The sequence below is a fragment of the Heterocephalus glaber genome, unplaced genomic scaffold (assembly GCF_053883595.1).
Source record: "Heterocephalus glaber isolate CG9 unplaced genomic scaffold, H.glaber_assembly_v1.0 deba00000678, whole genome shotgun sequence".
NCBI classification, from domain to species: Eukaryota; Metazoa; Chordata; class Mammalia; order Rodentia; family Bathyergidae; genus Heterocephalus; species Heterocephalus glaber.
The window spans coordinates 1,356,412-1,376,062 of record NW_028258157.1 but is presented as its reverse complement, the minus strand read 5'-3'; the positions used below and the strand labels follow the sequence as shown (position 1 = coordinate 1,376,062).

At 41.6% G+C, this 19,651-nt stretch overlaps 1 protein-coding gene across 9 annotated transcripts in view; it reads left to right on the top strand.

The window, feature by feature from the left end:
• Positions 1-19,651, top strand: part of Pclo (piccolo presynaptic cytomatrix protein) — a 350,152-nt gene that overhangs the window by 10,376 nt on the left and 320,125 nt on the right. For 8 of the 9 annotated variants that reach the window (XR_015449439.1, XM_087206755.1, XM_087206754.1 and 5 more), the window contains exon 3: positions 12,260-13,648. The exons of the other annotated variant lie outside the window; for it this stretch is intronic. Coding sequence is in view for 7 of the 8 variants with exons in the window: in XM_087206755.1 (XP_087062881.1) it covers positions 12,260-13,648 (1,389 nt within the window). In the remaining variant the exon portion in view is untranslated. The remainder of the gene's footprint in view (positions 1-12,259; positions 13,649-19,651) is intronic. 9 annotated transcript variants of the gene reach the window in all.

Here is a 19,651-nt window from a genome sequence, read left to right as displayed (position 1 = left end):
ACTGTCTTCTGTGTAGATACGGTATTGTAGTTGTTGGGCTCTAAGGGAGCAATCTAAGGCCTTTTGGTCTGTAATTTTTAAAATTTATTTTTTAAATTAATTTTATTGGTGCATTTTAGGTATACAGTGTAATGACCTTCATCATTGTAAATTTGCACCTTTACATAATCCATCTTGGTTCTTATTTTTCCCCTTCCCCTGCCCTGCCTTCACCCCCTCCACCCCTCCCTGTCTACAAAGACTTTGTTTCCATTTTTCCTTTTCTCATATTAATTCCATTCCCTTCTTTCCTTTCCCCTACCCCTCCCACTTCCCCTTCCCCTTTGCACCTTTTCTTCGTATTTCACATTATCTATTATGCATTTTAGTCCATATTTACACTTAGGGCCGTAATATTAACAACTTCACTTTAACATTCATGTATTTTTCCCCGTAGGAAAAAATACAATCAAAAGTTCTAAGTCTGAACTCCAGAAAAGCATCTTCCCTAACCTTTTTCACCACATGGCTAATTCCTCAAACTCCAGGGTTGGGGGGTTACAAGCAGATAGAGGCTAAAAGCTCCTGTTCCCACAGGTAAGGTGCAAGGGAGATTGTTGTGGGGCTGAACACCATTTCTAAACCGTTACCTGTTCGATGAAAAAGTCCATCCCTCTGCCACATTTCCCTTAAATATCCAGATGGCGTAAGCACAGGTTTACCATGCAAGATAGGGACAGAGACAGGACAGTCTTTGACACTTCATTTGACGTGAATTGATGATTTTTCAGTTTGATGTTTATGTGCAAGTAACTATAACATTACTTTGGAAGCCTGTGGGTAAAATAGCATCCTGGTTTCATGTACTGCAAAGACTAGAAGAATTACACGACTGTACTTCTTGTGGCCATTGTGACTCTAGGTGGCTACCAGCTCTAGGAAAGAAGGGCTAGAAAGGTAGCTACACTTCGCTGCAAGTTTTAGGGTCATTTGCTCCTTGGATTTTCAATTTGCCAACCTGTCCCCTCCTCCAGCCACAGGCAGACACCTTGGACAGCCCAGTCATCTATGTGGAGTGGATGACCTTTAAAAATACCTGCCGTCTCTGGAGGCTATTGGGATGGTTACTATTTCAAATAAACCTTTTGAATCCACTGGCTCCAAGCCTAGACTTTTGATGCCTGGAGAAGTAGCTGTAGCTCTTCTTGCTGGTCCACTAATGGAATTAATCACTGCAGTACAAGTTGTCTCTTTGGGCTTGCTTTCTGACATTTGCTGTCCAATTAGTGACAGAAGTATCTGTATTGTTATTTTTGTTGATTTGCCTATCTGCTCTGGTGTGCAGCCTCAGGCAAAGGAGATTTATGGACAGATTAAAAGGCTTGTCCCTAATGCTTGAACATTTTCCCAACTCTTCTGAAATGGCCTGTCACTTTTCAGCATGTTAATAATGAACCAAATGTTAATGTTACAATGATTGTAGGTTTTTTCAGAAGTATTTTTCATTCATGATATATTAATCAGTCTTTTGGCTAAAACTAGATATTTTATTAAAAACCGTGACCCCTTTTGGGGAGGAAAAACCCTAGCCTTGCACATATCCTTTATTGATTAGAAAGACCAAGCCCTAAGTGATTGAAATTCTTTAGTCCGGTGAAGTGGCCTCGCTGGCCCCCTGTCTGGGTGGAGGGTCTTGCTCCTGCTTCCGAGTCTTCTCGGGCAACAGTGTGCGAGTGTGTGTGGGAGGTGTCTTAGGAGGGCTGGTGCGGCTGGACATTCTGCACTGGAGGACCTGAAAGAACTGTTAGGAAAGAGGTCAGTCTCTTCTCGCTGCACTGCTGTTTGTAGCAGAGACTTTTTGGTCACCTCAAATTTAAGGAGAGACTGCAACACAATTCCTCTTCAAAAGGAAGATCCAGAGCACACATGTCCCTAGTCTTTTTCTAAAGGGCCTACTTTTTAAAAGATTGAAAGTGTGAAAAAGCACTGGGAACCTAGGTGGGTGTGTGGCAAGTTCCTAGGAGATAGGAAGAAAATGGGCAATGGGAAGAGGCTGGGCGGGAGCTGATAACCACCATGCAGATGGCTCTTTGAGGACACCAAGAGAGCCCAAATTTGGGACCAACCAATAGCAAGGAGGAGTGTGCTGTGGGTCGTAATCAAGGAATAAATTAAACATGTACATGGACAGTAAGACAGTCAGACTCTCGTAACCTCCCCTGGACAGGGTGTGTATCCTAGTAAGGACTACAAATACAAAGTGTGAGATTACTGATGGGACACGATTTGTTTCCCCTTCTAAAGCCAGAGAGTGTTTTCCGATGAAGGAGTGAGCTACCCCAGGGGCCCTTGTAAGAAGACGAGGACCTTAAAAAGAAGCCTAGCGCTGGGATAAAGTTCCTCCTTCACAACTGTCTCAGAGGATGAGATGCGTCAGATGCATGCCCTTAGTGTCTGTGGACCCTGAGCCTCTGGTGTCCCCTTTGCCCTCATGCAGAGGGGAGGGCCGTCAGGAAGCCAAGCTGCCTGTGCAGAAACGCTTGTCAGGTGCTAACATAAACTATGCAAGCGTCCAAAGCCTAACCAGACATTTTAGTAGTAGCTAAAGGGAGGCTATGAATACACAAACCAACCAAACTTTGTAAAAATTCATTCAGGAAACATCAATAACAAAAATGCTTACTATTCCTGAGAAAGATTTAAAGAGAGTGTCTCATTGATAATTAAAACAGTCAAATTTCAGTAGCCTGGTTGAGGGTAAAAATGGGCCTGATTGAGACCTTGGGAATTTTCTTCCAGTTATGGAGCTTAACAGGGGTAACAACAAAAACAAAATTATTCAGCTGCTTTCTTTGCACCCACTATGATTAGGCATGTTCTTGATGCTGGGGACATAGGAGTTCACACAGTAGGCACATGTCTGTCTCTTATGGCATGGGTACTCCAGTAAGGGTCGCAAGTAAGTACAACATACTGTGTGACATGGCAGTACATGTTGTAGAGAAAATTGAAACGGGAGAGAGGTGTAGTATCTACCTTGAGAGGGACGGCGATGGGGTGTCCTCATTCAGGTGGACAGAGCTTCTTGGGATTGAGGGAGAACTTGGGATTCCAGAATTGTTCATGCTGATAGAAGGTCTAGTTGGTGACCTACTATGAGGCTCCAGGGACGAGGATGGTAAGGAAGGAAAGAGTAGGAATGCATCTGGGACTGAGTACCATCCAGAGATTCCCTCCTCATGTCTGCCTGTGGGACGTGGAGGTTGAGCAGTGCACATTTTATGAAATCCTCACCACAGGGAGCTATTCCTATTCTTAAAAACAGATGATAACCTTGGCTTTTGAAAACAAATTCAGCTTTTTTAGTAAGATGAAGCTTGTAACATTTTAAATTTATAGATCAAAAAGAAAACCAAAGGATCATTTTCACTTATAATGGCAGGCAACCATAACAAAAAAAATAAAGGGAAAAGTTAATTCTGATTGATTCTGGAGTGCAAGTCTTGGCATAGAGAAGAGAAGGTGACCTTTATTTTGATTGTCATACCTTTTTGTTCTTATTTTTTAACTTGTAAATTCATGTTATAACCGTATTTTTCATTGGGATAATCTAAAAATCCTAGTTCACCAGATGATTGCTTACATGGTATATGATGTGAAGGGAAAGTTAAAGGAGTTAAAGGATTGTTTCTCTTCAGCCTTGCAGTTTATGTTAGCTTTCTGTTCCTGTGACAAATACCCAAGGTAGTCAACTTACAGAGAGAAGAGTCGTGTTCAGCTCCCACTTGGAGAGGTTTCCGCCTGTGGTCTCTCTGCCCTCCGCTGAGCAGCACACTGCGGCAGAAGCCTGTGGTGGATCCAGACCCGAGTGAGAACCCGAAGGGACTGGAAGCCTGCGTCTGCGAGAGCAGCCCCAGGGACCGGAGGAGCTCCCCAAGGCCCTGCGTCTTCATGTCCCACAGCCTCCAAGGGTGTCACCCCGGAACCCAGCCGTTAACATGCGGTTCTTTGGGGGACACTTCAGATCCAAACTGTAGCAGTGCTCTGCTCGGTGCAGTTTCAAGAACTTTCGGTCTAAATGACAGTGAGGATTCGAAATACATTATGCCTGTGATGCTATCTGGTTAGTTTGTCTTCATTTTGTGCTTGTCAAAGCCACGTGTGCCTTAACTGGCAACGAGTTTATATGACGTCAATAAAGGAAAATAAAGTACCTAATTATAAGCACTAACATTTATGGATAGCACATTCTGTTATTTTGCCATACTCTGATAATTCTTGTGATATTATTCATACTGTTAAATTAAGAATATTCTGATTATAACAAAATGAATTTACCCTTCTTTAAAATAGTTTTCTAATGAAGTTAAAGTAATAGAAGTAACAGAAGGATGCAGTCATTTAAAATCTGTATTACTTAAATATGTTTACAATACCATATTTGTTTAGCTCTAATCTTTGATGAGGTACAGTTTATAACTTTTTTCTTTAGATTTTGTATATTCTCTGGATATGAGTGTGTGTCTGTTCCTCATAAATTTAGTCATTAGAACCAAAACCTGCTTTTCACTTGGCTTTTAAAGGATTAGATGTTTCAGATGTCTTTCTGAAGTGCTGGATTTTATAATAGCTAATAAGTCTGTTGTCACGTGTTATTATAATTGGTACAGTGATCTGTATGGTTTGGTGACAGTGTGATCCTCAGTGAAGGCAGTAATCTACAGTTAGAATCATTTATTAGATCAGTAAGCTTAATGCAGGAGTGGTTAACTCACTGGTTATTCACATTCCTTGAGAAACACACATAACTGATACTTTCCCCTATTCTGTATCCTAACTTAGATAAAAATGAGTCCTTACAAATATTTTAAAGGTATTGAATTAAAGATGTAAATAATCCATTAGAAATTTATACTGATTTTCCTCAAAAAACCAGCAACATCAAATGAATCAATAAGGCATCCAGTAATCTGAGTTTTGAGCCCTTCCTGTTTCCTTTATACATGTAAACTCTTACTGATAAAAGAATTCATTTGTTGAAAAACACTTCTCATTTCTTAGCAACAGCTTTGCTGCAAACAGTGTTTTTTGCCTTTTCCTTCCTTCAGTAAGAGAGGAGATTTTTTTTTTAGGGTTTTTTTTTTTGTTGTTGTTACCAGGGATTGAACTCGGGTCCTTGTGCTTGCACAGCTGGTCAGCGAGACCACTGAGCTAAATCCCCAGCCCTGAGATTTTTTTCATATTAGTTTGAACCCTGAATTTCAAAGTATGTACTACACACTTGATATGCATTTTTTCATTTAATGACCTCTTAATGAAGTAGGATTCACATTTTTAAAAGGGGTAAGCAGGCAAAGAAAATCAGAATTTAAGTTATAAAGCATTTTGAAATATGCTGTATTTCTTTATCAGTCATAAGATGACCCTTTGAAAGTGTGAAAAGAATGTGCTGTTTCTTTTTTTGGTACTGGAGGTCGAACTTGGGACTTGTTCTTGCGAGGCAGGCGGCAGCACCACTGAGCTAAATCCCCAGCAAAAATGTGCTATTTTAGAGTTGGATCATGTGGTATGAATCCTAGCTCAGTTACTTGTTTGTGTGATTTCATTGGATGTCTTCATTTTTCTGAGTGCTTATTTTCATTATTTGTAATGTGAAAATATGTCTAACTTAAAAGTCACATTTGACAGTGTAAGTGGAGGTGCTCTGAAATTAAAGTGTTGGTATCCATTGTTATTACTATTAATCTTTATAAAATTCTGTTAGATATTGTTAGAAGTGGAGATAGTTAACATCATTGTTAGCTTCTTTTGTAGGTGAGAAAACTGAGGTTAAGAATTTAAGTGAGTTTTGCAACATCGCAGAATTATTTACCAGTGGATCCCATAGAAGAAGCTGGGTTTACTGACCCAGAATTTACCATCTTTTTATAATGTATATAATTGTATTATCTGATTTACTATACTATTTCCTAAATTTCTAAGTTACAGAAAGTGTGGTGCCTGTGTGTGTGTGAGTGGGTGTGTCTATGGATTTTATATATCCTTACAATTACAAAGAAGTTAACCTTTTTGGCAGAAGTTTATTTTCAGAATATTTAGTTTTTTAAAAATTGAGGTTGCCGAGCACTGACTTTACCCTGTCCTGCTCCCCACTGTCCAAAGGTGCTCGTACTCTGCCCAGCCACTTAGCTAGAAGTTGATAATGGAGATTCTAAAGGTGATCACTTGGGCTTTTCACTGTCAGGAGCAGAATTCAGAGTGGAGGAGTAGAGCCAGTAATTTAGCAACTGAAGATGGAACTTCGTTTGTAAAGTAGAAAGTAATGAAGTCCATGTAGATGGGATCTGATCTCATTTGGATGTAAAGGAGTAAACCACTTTGTTGTTCTTTTTTTCTTCAATAAACTTAATTGTGAAACAGTTTATAGAAATATTGTGTTTTTATCATTTATTCATCAGTTAGGATTTCTAGTTGAATACTTCAGTCAACTCTTAGCAACAAATTCCTATTTTATAAGTGGTGGTGGGGCTACTGGGCATTGAAGCCAGGACATTCACACTGAGCTACATCCCCCAAGCCTTTTTCTTTTAAATTTTGAGACAGGGTCTCATTAAGTCACTAAGTTGCTCTGGTTGGGTTCAAAATTGTGACCCTCCTGCTTCGTCCTCCCACAGTGCTGGCATTAGAGGTGCCAGGCTCAGATTTCTATTTATACGAAACAAAAGAAAGCACATGGCAGGTTTCATTATGTGTACATGTGATTAGGAATTCTATAATTGTACTTGTTAAAAATTTTAATGTGTAGATCTATGTGTTTGCTTCCTTACAGAAGATTTTAAAAAATGATCAAAAGAAAATAAATGATAATGAAAAACATAAATCTGATTTGTGGGAAAATGCAAAATAATGTAAACCTAATGAAGCATAATTTAAAATCACATTTTCCTTAAATATATTCATTAAAGTATGTGTGAATACATAAGAGTGTGTGTGTGTGTGTGTGTGTGTGTATGTGTGTATCATTGGGTAAAATCTAAATAATTTACTAGGTATAAGGGGCTTCTATTCACAGACTTGGAAGAAGATAAGAGCCCCTCAAGAAACTTTGTCTACAGGCTTTAATATATTTTAATATTTCATATATTTTCAAAACTACATCTCTTTATTTTCCAACATGCAAGTAATTGGCTTAATTCCAGTGAGCATCTAATTGGATTTAAAGATACATAGCTTGCAGCCTATGAGTTTATGTTTGTCTCCTTATCGTAAGTGCATGAGACCTTTGATTCATTTTACTAATATAATTCATTTTTTCATTTTTCATTTTTAAATGAAATAATAAGGAACAGTGTAATACTGTTCAGATAATTGCACAAACTCTGTCTAATTGGATCACAAAATAACTGCAAAATAGCATGATAGCCTGAGGTATGTATTTATCAGTTGAGAAACATGTATGAATTCATCATACAAAAGGCAGTGTGCATATATGTTCATGTACAGTATGATGTAATTAAGTTCTGTTTGCTAATTTGAGATCCTCCTTTATGTACCTGTAGTAGAGTATTAATATACTGTCCTGTCCATGTATAATAATTTTGTAAATTATGCTTTTGTGAAAATGTCACTTTTCTTCTGACAGACATTTAAAACATACCTCTATCACTTATCCTATTTGTAGGGATTTATAAATGTTATTGGTAGCAATTGGTGGACATTATTACAGCTTATGGATAAAGGAGTGGATAGTAGTTGATGTATCACAAGCTTTGTTTCTGAATGAATGATATAGCAGAAGAAATTGTGACCCACATTTTCAAAGAGAAAATATCCATTTAACTTCAGGATGTTTTAAACAAAATGGTTTCACTAGGTTGCTGAGCATGTTATATCACCGTTCTGAGGAATGTTAGTGTTTATTTTGTAACCCAAACAAATTATGCATTAATATGCACAGCCAAAGATGATGGCTGCTGTGGCCATCTGTACCAGGTGGCTGCTGGGAATAGTTGCCTCTGTGGCCGGCCCATCCTGGGGTCTGGGCAGCCCCGGAGTACAGAAGGCATAGTCTGCTATCCGACAGGTCAGACTTATTTTTGTAGTATTTTTGTAATACTGATTTCTTATTCATTTTATCTGGTTATACCTTCCAGTGGCACTCAAAATAGTATAAGGCTCTCAATAAGTACTTTAAGATAATTTGATGACAGCTAGAAAAATGTTGAATAATTCATCATTAAATAACTCATCTAAAATTTACTTGGTATCCAGCAGTGGTAATAGTAATAATAAATAAGCGCTCCTTTTGAAGTCTAAAGATGAGAGAGAGGAAGTATTAGAAAGTACCTTACAGCACTGTGTATTTGTATTGAAGGCTATTGCTCAGACTAGAAGTGGTGCCGATGGAGTCATGGTAAAACCCAGGGTGGGTTGTACTGGCTCGATCTGATCTAGGGAAATAAGAGAAGCTCGTCTTGGCGCCCGAGCCCCAGCCACGGCTGGAGGGAGGATGAGGACCCTGGACAGAGCACAGGTCTGTGTAGGTGTTCAGGCTGAGCGCAGTGTGGTCACGGGGGCGGGGGGGGGGGGGGTGTCCGTGAGAACCACCAGTTTACGTGCAAGGATAGGATGAAGGTAGGATGGAAGAAAATGCTCAGCAGCCAGTGTGAGCACCAGCAAAGATAATTCCTGCCCTCGTTCTCTTGATGTTCCATTATTCCAAGCACCACTGCCATGCAGTTGATCAGGGATTCTATTATAAATCTAATGCACACCTTGTGTTTGTTTGAAGTCTGGTTTTTGTTGTCATTGTTGTTGCTTTTGTTTTGAGAAGCTACAGAATTCTGAGCAGGAATAAGTTTTATTTTGCAGCCTTCAGAATCTACTGGTTTACTTTATTACTTAGATGTATAAACTTGATTAACTTGAATTATTATCAAAGAAACTCTTAAAAATCAGAGTATAATTTTTTGACGATCAGTAATTTTGACACATTTATGAAAGTAGCGCCATTAGTTGAAATCCGGTATGTGATGCTCACGATTAAACTTTCAAGTAGTGCCTCTTGAAAGATATAAATAAGACATTCATGACTATCCAGCAAAAGCCTTCGCTAGTGAAAATGCATTACTACATTTCCCAGGCCTGATACATACAAAGCCTGAACAAAAAGGAAGCCCGGGATTGGGTTCATTAGGGAGGTGTGCTACAGTAATCTGTGCAGACCCGGTTAAAACACATAGTGACCCGGGAATGAGCTCCTTTCTGGCTTCTCTCTTGCCCCCATTTATGTAGCACGCTAAGGCAGGGAGTAAATGAATGAGCCCTCTTGCGCCTTCGATAGAGCGAACTGAGTTTCAGCAGCTCATTAATATTTGCAGCCGAGAGCCCTTCAAGGACACATTGGTACAGTCGTGGGCTCGCCTGGCTGCGTTTATTTTGTTCGTCCACTTTTATGACAGGATGTGCAGAGCTAGGGTGTGGTGCTGTGACAGAGGACGTGGGGAGCTGCATGAACCCTATGGCAGCTGGCTTCTCCGAGTCAGTTTTGGCCTCTGGTGATACCTGATTTCCAAGAGGGTCATTCTGGGCTGTGTTGGAGTGAAGACCGGATCATGTCTGGCAAGGGGACCAACCGTGTTAGAGAGGAGGGTGCCATGTGTATCGGGCAGCGTGTGTGGGAGGCAGTGACGCCACACATTCGGTACCTCCCTGCTCAGAACCGGAGGTGAGCTAAGCTTTGCAGGTAAACCAGTGAGAAGTCAAGTCCAGGTGAGAGGCGTGTGCACTGTGAGCGGATGCTGTGCTGAGGGGAGCCTCTCGTCATCGCGGTGGGGCTGGGGGGAGGACGCCCTGCTACACAGGTCGGACAGACAGTGGGTCAGTAGTGACTCCTGTGACTGAGGCCTCCCCACTCGCGGCCTAGTCCTGGCAGGCAGCGATCTGGAAAGAGCAGAATTGCAGAGTGCCAGCTAAAAGCGCCTCCTGTAAACATCAGCTTTATGTTCAGTTAGGGAAGGTGCTTAGGGTCAGCCATTGGTGGAACTGTAAAAATGTCTGGGACGTGATACAAACCGGAGGAGGGAGCGTGGCTTTGGAAAAGCAGGAATTAGCTTCTATAGCAATGTGGACCCACCTTGGGAATCACTGGAATGTGGGGATGACGACAGGGTTCCCAGCCTGGTGGCTGGGCAGTAGTGGCCTCTTTGCTGCTGTCTCCCTGCCCATTGTGAGAGCCCACCTGCCGGCCACACAGGAAGGGGTCTCCAGGGAGCTGCCGTGCAGTGGGCTGTGAGCTTTTCCTTCTGACCAGTGTATGGATAGACCACCTTTTCACTTGATCTCTCTCTCTCTCTCTCTCTCTCTCTCTCTCTCTCTCTCTCTCTCTCTCTCTCTCTCAGTCAGTTAGAGGATTGCTAATGTTACTGTTTTCAGTGTAAGCCTGTTCAGAGCTGAGATAAAAATCATTTCTACAGTCATCAGATTTGGCCAGTAGAATTAAATAAAAGGAAGCTGTTTCTAAAAAATCCTAAGAGGATAAAAAGCTTTTCATATTGTAATAGTGGTAGACAGTGATTTCAGCCTGTATTCTAGCAACAAGGCAGAACTGGGAGGGATCAGGTATCTTTCTGTGTTGTTTATCAAAGGTTTAAAAACCACGGTCATCAAAAGGACAAAACTCAGGACAGTGAAGGCCCTTCATGGAGGGGGTTTTAAGTGGAAGGCAGGACTCTCCGTGAGGACATAGCAACTTGCATTTTCCACCTCCCATTTTCCCAAGTCTTCTTTCTCTGTTTCAGTGGAGATGTATTTAGGTACACAGATAAACGACAGCAAATTATGTTACTTTGAGATAAAGTCAGTATCAAATCTGCTTGTGGTGCTAGTGTGCACCTAAACACTCAGTGTGCTGTAACCGTGTGCTGACCTTGCACTTGTCCCAAGGTGAGGTTAGGGCTGGCGGCTGCCTGTGCAGGAAGCTCCAGTGTTCGCATTGCAAAGGGGCTCACAGCTCCTCTCCTAAAGCCAGATGCATCCAAAGACTTCTTCACAGGAACGAAGAACACGAGCAGGAAGGATGGGAAAGGAGGAATCATCACAAAATCATCAGATACTCTATTTGTAAAAGCTCTTCACTGTGTACTCGAGAATCTGACATTCTGTATTATTTTGATAATATTTAAAATATACTGTGTGGGCCGGGGATTTAGCTCAGTGGTTTCACCGCCTGCTGCACAAGTGCAAGGACCCGAGTTTGATCTCTGGTACCAAAAAATAAATAGAGAGAGAGAGAGAGAGAGAGAGAAAGAAAGAAATACATTGTGATAAGAAATATTGTTTAGATGGGTCAGGGATTTAGCTCAGTGGTTCTGCTGCCCGCCTCGCAAGCGCAAGGTCCTGAGTTCGATCCCTGGTACCAAAAAATATATATATATTGTTTAGAATAATAAAAATAAAGGTAAATGTTTAAACATAGGTATTTTAAATTATCTTCTAATAATCACTATCAAATTCAACATCTTTTCCCAATGGATACAAAAGGAAAAATTATTATAATTGTATATATTTATATTGTATTGTGTATATAATATATATATCTTCCAAATACAAACTTCTCACACAGATCGCCAAATATGTACATTATTGACTTATATTAATCTTTATATTCATAACTCTAAAAAACTACATTTTCTGTTAAATGATACTATTTATGATAAATGGAGTGTATATCATTATTTTTTGATTTGTTTTCTTTGCATAGAATCTTTCTAACCTAGCAGAGTTGACGGTTTCTGTTTTCACACATTTGAGTATGTCAGCTTGGAGGGGAGTTAACACACTGCTAATTTAAGAAGTTAGCAGTGTTTTCATAGTTTGACAAGCCTGTTCTGGGTTGTATAATCCAAGACTGTGTCATCAGTAGAGAAAATATGTATCATAACTGATTAATAGAATCTAGTACATTAAAACTTATGCTTTTCATTATCCTGTACATGGATTTCTTTTCTGGGAGTAATCAGAATGTGGCGACTAACACTGAAAGAAACATAAAGTTGTATGTTGATTTTTACTTTCTATTTTTCTGAAAATACAATGCACTTTGGTCTCTGAGGTTATATTTTCATATCATTAAACATTTTATATTTTAATGTAGCTAATTAAACTCACATGGGCTGTATTTTAGGGGTTGCAGGGTGAGTAGTGGCAGGCATGCTTTGCAGAGGTTCTGTGCTTTCACAGCAGTGCTGTCTTGGTGATTGTGGTTCTGTCTTGCTCCTAGGTGAAGGAGTGGCTGTGTTTAAACTGTCAGATGCGAAGAGCTCTAGGGGGTGAGGTGGCTCCGAAGCCGCCCTTGTCACCCCAGCCCAAACCCAAGACCACCCCTGTGGTGCCTGCAGCGGCCCTGAGCAGAGCCTCCCCGCAGGCCCCACGGGCTTCCCTGAAGAAGGATCCTGCACCCAAGCAGGATTCTGCCAAGGGCCCTGAGACCAAGAAGCCCCCACCACTTGTGAAGCATCTGACCCTCCAGGGCCTCTCACCTGCCCCCGCCAAGGAGCCTGCAGCTGCAGAGCCCCCCTCCCAGCCCGGTGCCCCACCGGGGCAGGCCAAGGCCCCCACTGCCCATGACAGACCAAAGCAGCCCCCGACAGGAAAGCCTGCCACAGACTCGCAGCCTTCAGTGCCTGCAGCAGGCAAGCCTGAGTGCCCCAGCTCTGTCCAGCCGCAGGCTGCAGAGCAGGCAGCGCCTCCTGCAAATACAGAGTCCACCAAGCCCTCCCAGAGCTGCCCCCCAGCTGGTCAGAAAGTCACTCCACTGGACTCCAAAGCCATGCCTCGGCCTGCAGCGGATTCCAAGATTATCTCACTCCTCGGGCCCAGCTCGGAGAGCAGAGATCAAAAGCAAGCTGACCCTGTTCCAAAGAAGGAGGAACCCAAGATGGCACAAACCCAAATGAGCCCCAAACCAGAAGCCCAGCCGATGCCAAAAGGGTCAGCAACGCCCCCTGGCCCAAGAGCTCCCTCTGGCCAAACTGCCCCCACACCTCTACAGCCCTCGAAGCCTCAGGAGCAGTCCCGACGTTTCAGTCTCAGTCTGGGGGGCACCACCGACACCCCGAAGTCCCAGCCCACAACTCCTCAAGAGTCCGTGACTGGGAAGCTCTTTGGGTTAGGGGCGTCGATCTTCAGCCAGGCATCGAATTTAATTTCCACGGCAGGCCAGCCTGGACTTCATTCCCAAGGAGGGCCAGCAGCTCCATCTAAACAAGCTGCTCCCCCTTCCCAGGCCCCTGCTTCTCAGGGGCCCCCCAAACCCACCGGACAGGCAGCACCAGCACCTGGGAAGGGCGCCCCTGTGAAAAAGGAAACGAAAACTCCCATGGCTGAGAAGGCAGAGCCCAAAGCTGAACCGGCTGCAGCAGGGAAAAGAGCAGAAGCGGACAAGAAGCGCCCCCTTGCCAAGGAGAGCAGACCTCCAGCAGCTGAGCCTCGAAGGGCCGTGCAGCCCCCCACGCTGGAGAGAGCCCCCAAACCCAAAGCAGCCTGTCCACTCTGCAGAACTGAACTCAGCGTAGGTCCTCAGGGCCCTCCTAACTTCAACATTTGCACAGAATGCAAGAGTCAAGTGTGCAATCTCTGTGGATTTAACCCCATGCCCCACTTGACTGAGGTAAGCAGCACTGCATGACAGTATTATTGTGTTGGCTTATTCTGAGATATTGAAGCAAAAAGTATGTTTCTGGGGAAGTAAAGAGATCAATATGGAGATCTTTGAAGTTTTACTTATTTATTTCATGCTTACTTTCTTCTTTGTACCTTTATGGGTAATGCACCACAAGCAAGAAAATGGAAAAAGTTTATGAATTAAAAGCAACAATGGTTTAAAGACCCACAGCTTGGGAGAAGTATTTGGTTTTCAAGTGGAACTTCAGATAAGAGTTGTATATACTGTACCCATTTCTCTAGTCCTTGTAGTCTCTAATATATTTTTAAAAATATGTTTAGTTGGTTGCAGATCCATAAGCATATAAAATCTCATATACAACCATTAAAAACTTTGTGTAAATTAGTGATATTTTTGCCTAGACAGAAATAGTGGTTCAAATATATGATGTGTAGGCTTTCGGAGTTGCATTTGAGATGTTATCTGGCATCAATAGAGTACCAGGATCTGTGGAAAGGGAAAAATACGTGTATTTCTGTGATTAACATGCAGGTACATTGTATGGGATGGCAGGAGTACTTTCTCCCCAGTGTAAATAACCAAAAAGCAGATGGTGAAACTCTGCCTAACACCATAGTTCTATAAGAAGGAGTCCATAGCATTGACATATTCAGATTATTAGAAAATTTGGATGTTGGGAAACTCAGCAATTAAATGACCACTGCTGTCTTATATTAGTAACAATGGTTTGATAAGCATTCTGCTTATTATTTAAAATGATTATTCACTGCTTTTATGCACATTAAAATATTTAAGGACTATTGCACTGCACTGCTTGTGATTTTGTAATTCATTGGAATGGAAGAGTTGAATAGAGGATAGTATCTTATATAAAAGGTGATTGTTTTTGTAATGTTTGTACATTAAATATTTTTAAAGAGCAAACCATAGATAATTTTTATTTTTTACTTTAAAACCACCTTAGGTTGCTTTGACCTCATTAACACCAAATGAAAGTGTTGCTACTATAGGCTTAAGCATATTTTTCTCTGTGATTCACTTGAATAAATCTTGGTTTCTTTCAGCACTTCATGAGTGGTAACATCTACAATTACTGGCAGTGTTTTGGGTTTAATATAAAAGTAAAACAAAAAACATTACATTTGTGTCAAATTTTTGAGAGATCAAGTTTTTGATTATGCATTCACAATAAGGAAAGTTTTATTATTTTCCCAGTATAATTGTACTTTAAAAAATAGTTAAAAGATTACACATTTAACAAGGAGCCTTATGATATCAACACAATGCAGTTAAATAGCTCTAAAACAAATTGTGCCAGCAAAAACAGAACTTTAATTTGTAAATTTTCTGAGAACTAAAAAAAAGTGAACATAGAGCAAGGAGAGGTCTATAATTTATAATTGACACCTGTATATATACGAGTATGTGTAGATGGTGTACGGACATTTTGTCTGTCATAGTTATTAGAGTTTGTCGATGTTTTTGAGAATGAAATAAGAGCCCCTTGGGTAGAGAGAGACAACAAGTCTTCTAGGGCAATCTTTAATTTTCTGCATGTTGGTAAATTATACTTTGGAGCAAGTAATTCGGGAAGGAGATTTCTTGAATGAAGCAGAGAAGTCCAAGTTTGAGTCTTGGGAATATGAATTGACTCAAGTGGTTGGACAGTTTAACTGATGTGACAGAAGCGACGGGTGTCCTTTGCTCACCTCCACTGTCTAGTCTGTGCCAAGTTTCCCACACGTGTAAGGTGACCTCAGGCTTCAGGGAGGTGGACAGTAATGAAGTCAGCCTATGTTAAAATAGTTCCTACGATTATGACCGCAGCGGACACTGGAGGAATGGCAGAGGAAGTGGTTGAAAAGAATAGCACAAAGTGGCTGCACATGTGTGTGAATGTACATCCATCTTATCTGCGTGTAAACATGCACAAGTGTACACAAGCACTAATACGGAGATGGAGACATAGCTGACAGACTCTAAATGCCATTCAAAATTGTTGCATCTTTCTTCATTTCCCTCAGTCAGGAGTTAGGAGAGCATTTCCCCTTTGGCCGTTGCCTTGTTTCTGTTTTCTTCCTTCTGCTTGTGAGAGTCCCCTCGTGACCAGTGTTTTCTGCAGGCTAACTACGGTACTTCATGTGAATTTCCCACAGTGCACTCTGAAAGGACACAGGCATTTCTGCCTGAAGTGTAGACATGGTGTTCCTCAGGGAAGGACTTTGGGGCTTCCATATGTTCCCTACCCCTAGCATATTTAACACCGCCATGAGCCTCTGCTTCTCTTGCCATGGTTACTGGGGCAGGATGTCCTTCCCAGCTGGTGACCCCCACTTTGCTTTTGCTCCTCAGTTTGTCCGGGGTTGGGCAGCTATAGCCAGTTCCCTCCTGCTCACCGTTCACCGAGTGACCTGCCTCTGATGTTGCTTCCTGGCCCTCGGGTACCATGCCCCACTTCCCTGAGCAGTGCCCTGGGCTCCACCGAGCCCTGAGTGCAGCCAGATTTCCACCTGAGCCTCACCATTTAACTGTGTGATGGCCTCTTTGGAGGCATGGAAGGCCTCTCTTAGTGAGGCATGGCTCTTCAGGCTTTGATTTCTGCTGACTCAAGGAATACCTTGTCTTGGAAGGAGTTTTAAAAGTGGCAGCAGGGCTTTCTAAAAGAGCTGGTCTTATGGAATCTGGACCCAAACTGAGAAAAACAGACTCAGTTGGCAGTGGATTTACCAAGTGAATTTTAATCATTCCTGTTTAGTTCAAATGCAAAATTCAGCCAAAATTACTCATAGTGGATATTTATTGTATTGTTTTTGCCACCCTTTTCTAAAATAACTTTTTACTATGCAAACAAGACAAAATGAAATATTCCCTTATGCTTCAGGAAGTCCTGGTGTCATAATTTTGTTCCCTTAGCAAGATTACACATGGCCTAGCTACATGATGTGGAAAAAGCGAGACTGCATATGTCACTAGGCAGCGGATGAGCCCTTTGAACTGGCTCAGACCCAGCTATCTGACTGAGCACCCTCTAGGTCTCCAAGTCTACCTGGAGTAGCTTCTGCACTCTCCACCCAGTGCTCCCAGATGTCCTAGCGGGTGTACTTCGTTGGTTAGCTTGGGAAATACATGGCTCCCTTATTTCATGAGCATTATGAATACTTTCAAAAGCATACCCAATACTAAAAAGCACGTGAGAACACGTCTGTACACACACACACGCACACACACACACACACACACACACACACACAATTGAAGACTGAAAGAATTACCCAGAGTTTTTCAGAAGAAAACAATTCTACCACTACTAATAATGGAGACCAAATGTTACAGGAATTTCTGGCATCCATGCTGTCACACCTGACAGCACGCGGTTTTTTTATTAGCTCATGTTTGTAATACGAAATAGTGATATTTTGGGGAATCACTACATGCGCGTAGCACATCTTGCTCATTTTCAATCTCTCTGCTCTCCTCTCATTTTTTGATTGAGCCACTTTTTTCTTTTGAGTTCTTTATATATTCTAGATAGTAATATTCTGTCTGAAGAGTAGCTAGCAGAATTTTTCTCCCATTCCATAGATTGTGTCTTTACCCTGTTGGTTGTTTCCTTTGCTGTGTGGAAGCTTTTTAATTTGATATAATCCCATTTGTTGAATCTTGATATTATTTTCTGTGCAGCTGGGGTTCTGCTTAGGAAGTCTGCTCCTGTGGCCTCAAGAGTTTCCCCTGAGATATCTTTTTACGATTTCAGAGTTTCTGTATCTAGGTCTTTGATAATTTGGATTTGATTTTAGGAATAGGTGAAAAATAGGGGTCTAGTCTCAGTGTTACGCAAGTAGGTGTCCGATTTTCCCGGCACCGTTGCTGAAGAGGTTAGCTTTTCTCCCCTTTGTTTTTGGCCCCCTCGTCAACAGTCAGATGGCTGTGGGTGCATGGGTGCATGTCTCTGCGGCTCTGCCCACTCCATTGGTCTCCATGTCTGTTTTCGTGGCTGTGCTATGTTGTGTTTGTCCCTGTGGTCCTGTAGTGTAACTTCAAATCTGGTACTAGGATGCCTCCAGCTTTGCTCTTTGGCTCAGGACTGCTTTGGCTATTCTGGGTCTTATATTATTCCATATGAATTTTAGGATTGTTTTTTCGGGCTCTGTGAACAATGTTGTTGATATCTTAATAGGCGTTACATTAAATATATTGTCACTTTTGGCAATGTTGCCATTTTCGTGATATTCTTATGATTTAAGAATGAGAGCTATCTTTCCATTTTCTAATGTTCTCTTCATTTTTCTCAGAGTTCTGTGCTTTTTATTATAGAAGTGATTCACTTCCCTCACTAGGCTGATTCCTAGGTATTTGTTTTAGGGCCATTATGAATGGAGTTGTTTTCCTGATTTCTTTCTCTGTGAGTTCATTATTGGTATAGAGAAAAGCTATTCATTTTTGTGTGTTGACATTGTATGACATTTTTGACTAATGTAAGAAAATGTATAACTTGGTGTGCTGCAAAATTAGCCATTCAGTTTTAGGAGAAATTTCATGTTTTAATTGAGTGGTACTTAGTAAAATATTGAAATATGGATATTTAAATTGAAATTCTTGTAGTTAGACTTAAACAAAAAAACAATTTCCCTAATAATTCATATTTTTCTATCATTTTTATATAGTCAGATTTCTGCTGTATCCTGCACTTCTATATCTCAGTCAACATACAGCACTTTCCCATGTGGTTAAACACTTTAAATGTTATATAAAGTAATTATGTATTACTCAGTTCTGTGGATTTTTGGTTTTTTACACACATTTTTATGGATTTAACTTGTCATTATTTTATTAAAAACAAGCTGAACTTTTTTAGACATTAATATTTGTATTTTTAACTGATTCCTAAGGAAAATTTTCCCAAACCCCTGTTACTAAATCAAGAGTAAGGACCCTGAGGTATCAGTTTTCTTTGGAGTAATTATAACAGTTAATATTGCCACTGCTTGTCCATGTGATCTCTTTCTCACTCTAGCCTCTCCAAACTTGAATAATGTTAACATAATATTCGGTAATTTGGAAATCAAGTATGCTGTAATGTGTTTTCTTTGATCTGTATTTGTTTGTTTACTGGAAGTATCTTTTTGGACATTAAATGTAAATAGATGATTCTAATTACAATCTGGACAGAACATTGTGCAGACAGGGTTTGAAAAGGTAAATTGATACCAATTATCTTCTTTTCTATTTTAGTGGGACAGTTGTTTGATGAGGGATATGCAAGAGGTGTCATGCTGGGTGCTTTTCTTGAAACAACTCCATGGGGCTGATTTTCTCCCCCGTTTTGGAGGTGAGAGGGAGAGGAGGAAGGTGCAGCCATCCTGCTCCGGAGGCTGAGTCAGTGCCCTGTACCGTGTTAGGTGATGTTGGGACTAGGTAGCAGGAGTCACTTGCTCTGTGCTCTTATTTGTAAGTAGTGTCGGTTGATAATTGCTAGGATTTGAAAGTCAGGAACTTTGTGATCAAATCCAGCTGATACTGGGGCTCTGAGTAGGGCAGCTGTACTGCAGGTTGGATTTGGCGGAGCAGGGTGGTCCCCAGCTCGAAGCGTCCAGGACAGTTTTGCTGTGTGGGGTCCCCCTCCAGAGGGGCCCACTGAAGGGGCAGTGCTCGAACGCAGGTGGTCGCACGCGGCTCAGTGATAGAAAGATAACCCTGCCGTGAAGTAGACAGAGTTGAAGGACAAGATGTACTTGTTCAGCTGCAGGACATACTGTGTTTACACCTTCCCTGGCAGGGAGCATGAGCACGAGCATATTTGCATCAATTCCCTGTTCCCCTAACCCCGCATTGACACTGGGCACGCGGTAGGTTTGCATCATAGGTGGGGAACCCTGAGTTTGTGGCATCCCCTCTTTGTAGCAAGCAGTAAACTGGCTCACCATTTGTCTCAGAGGGAGACATCTCCTCAGGCCTTGAGGTTGCTTGCTGCAAACACAAGCTCCAGCA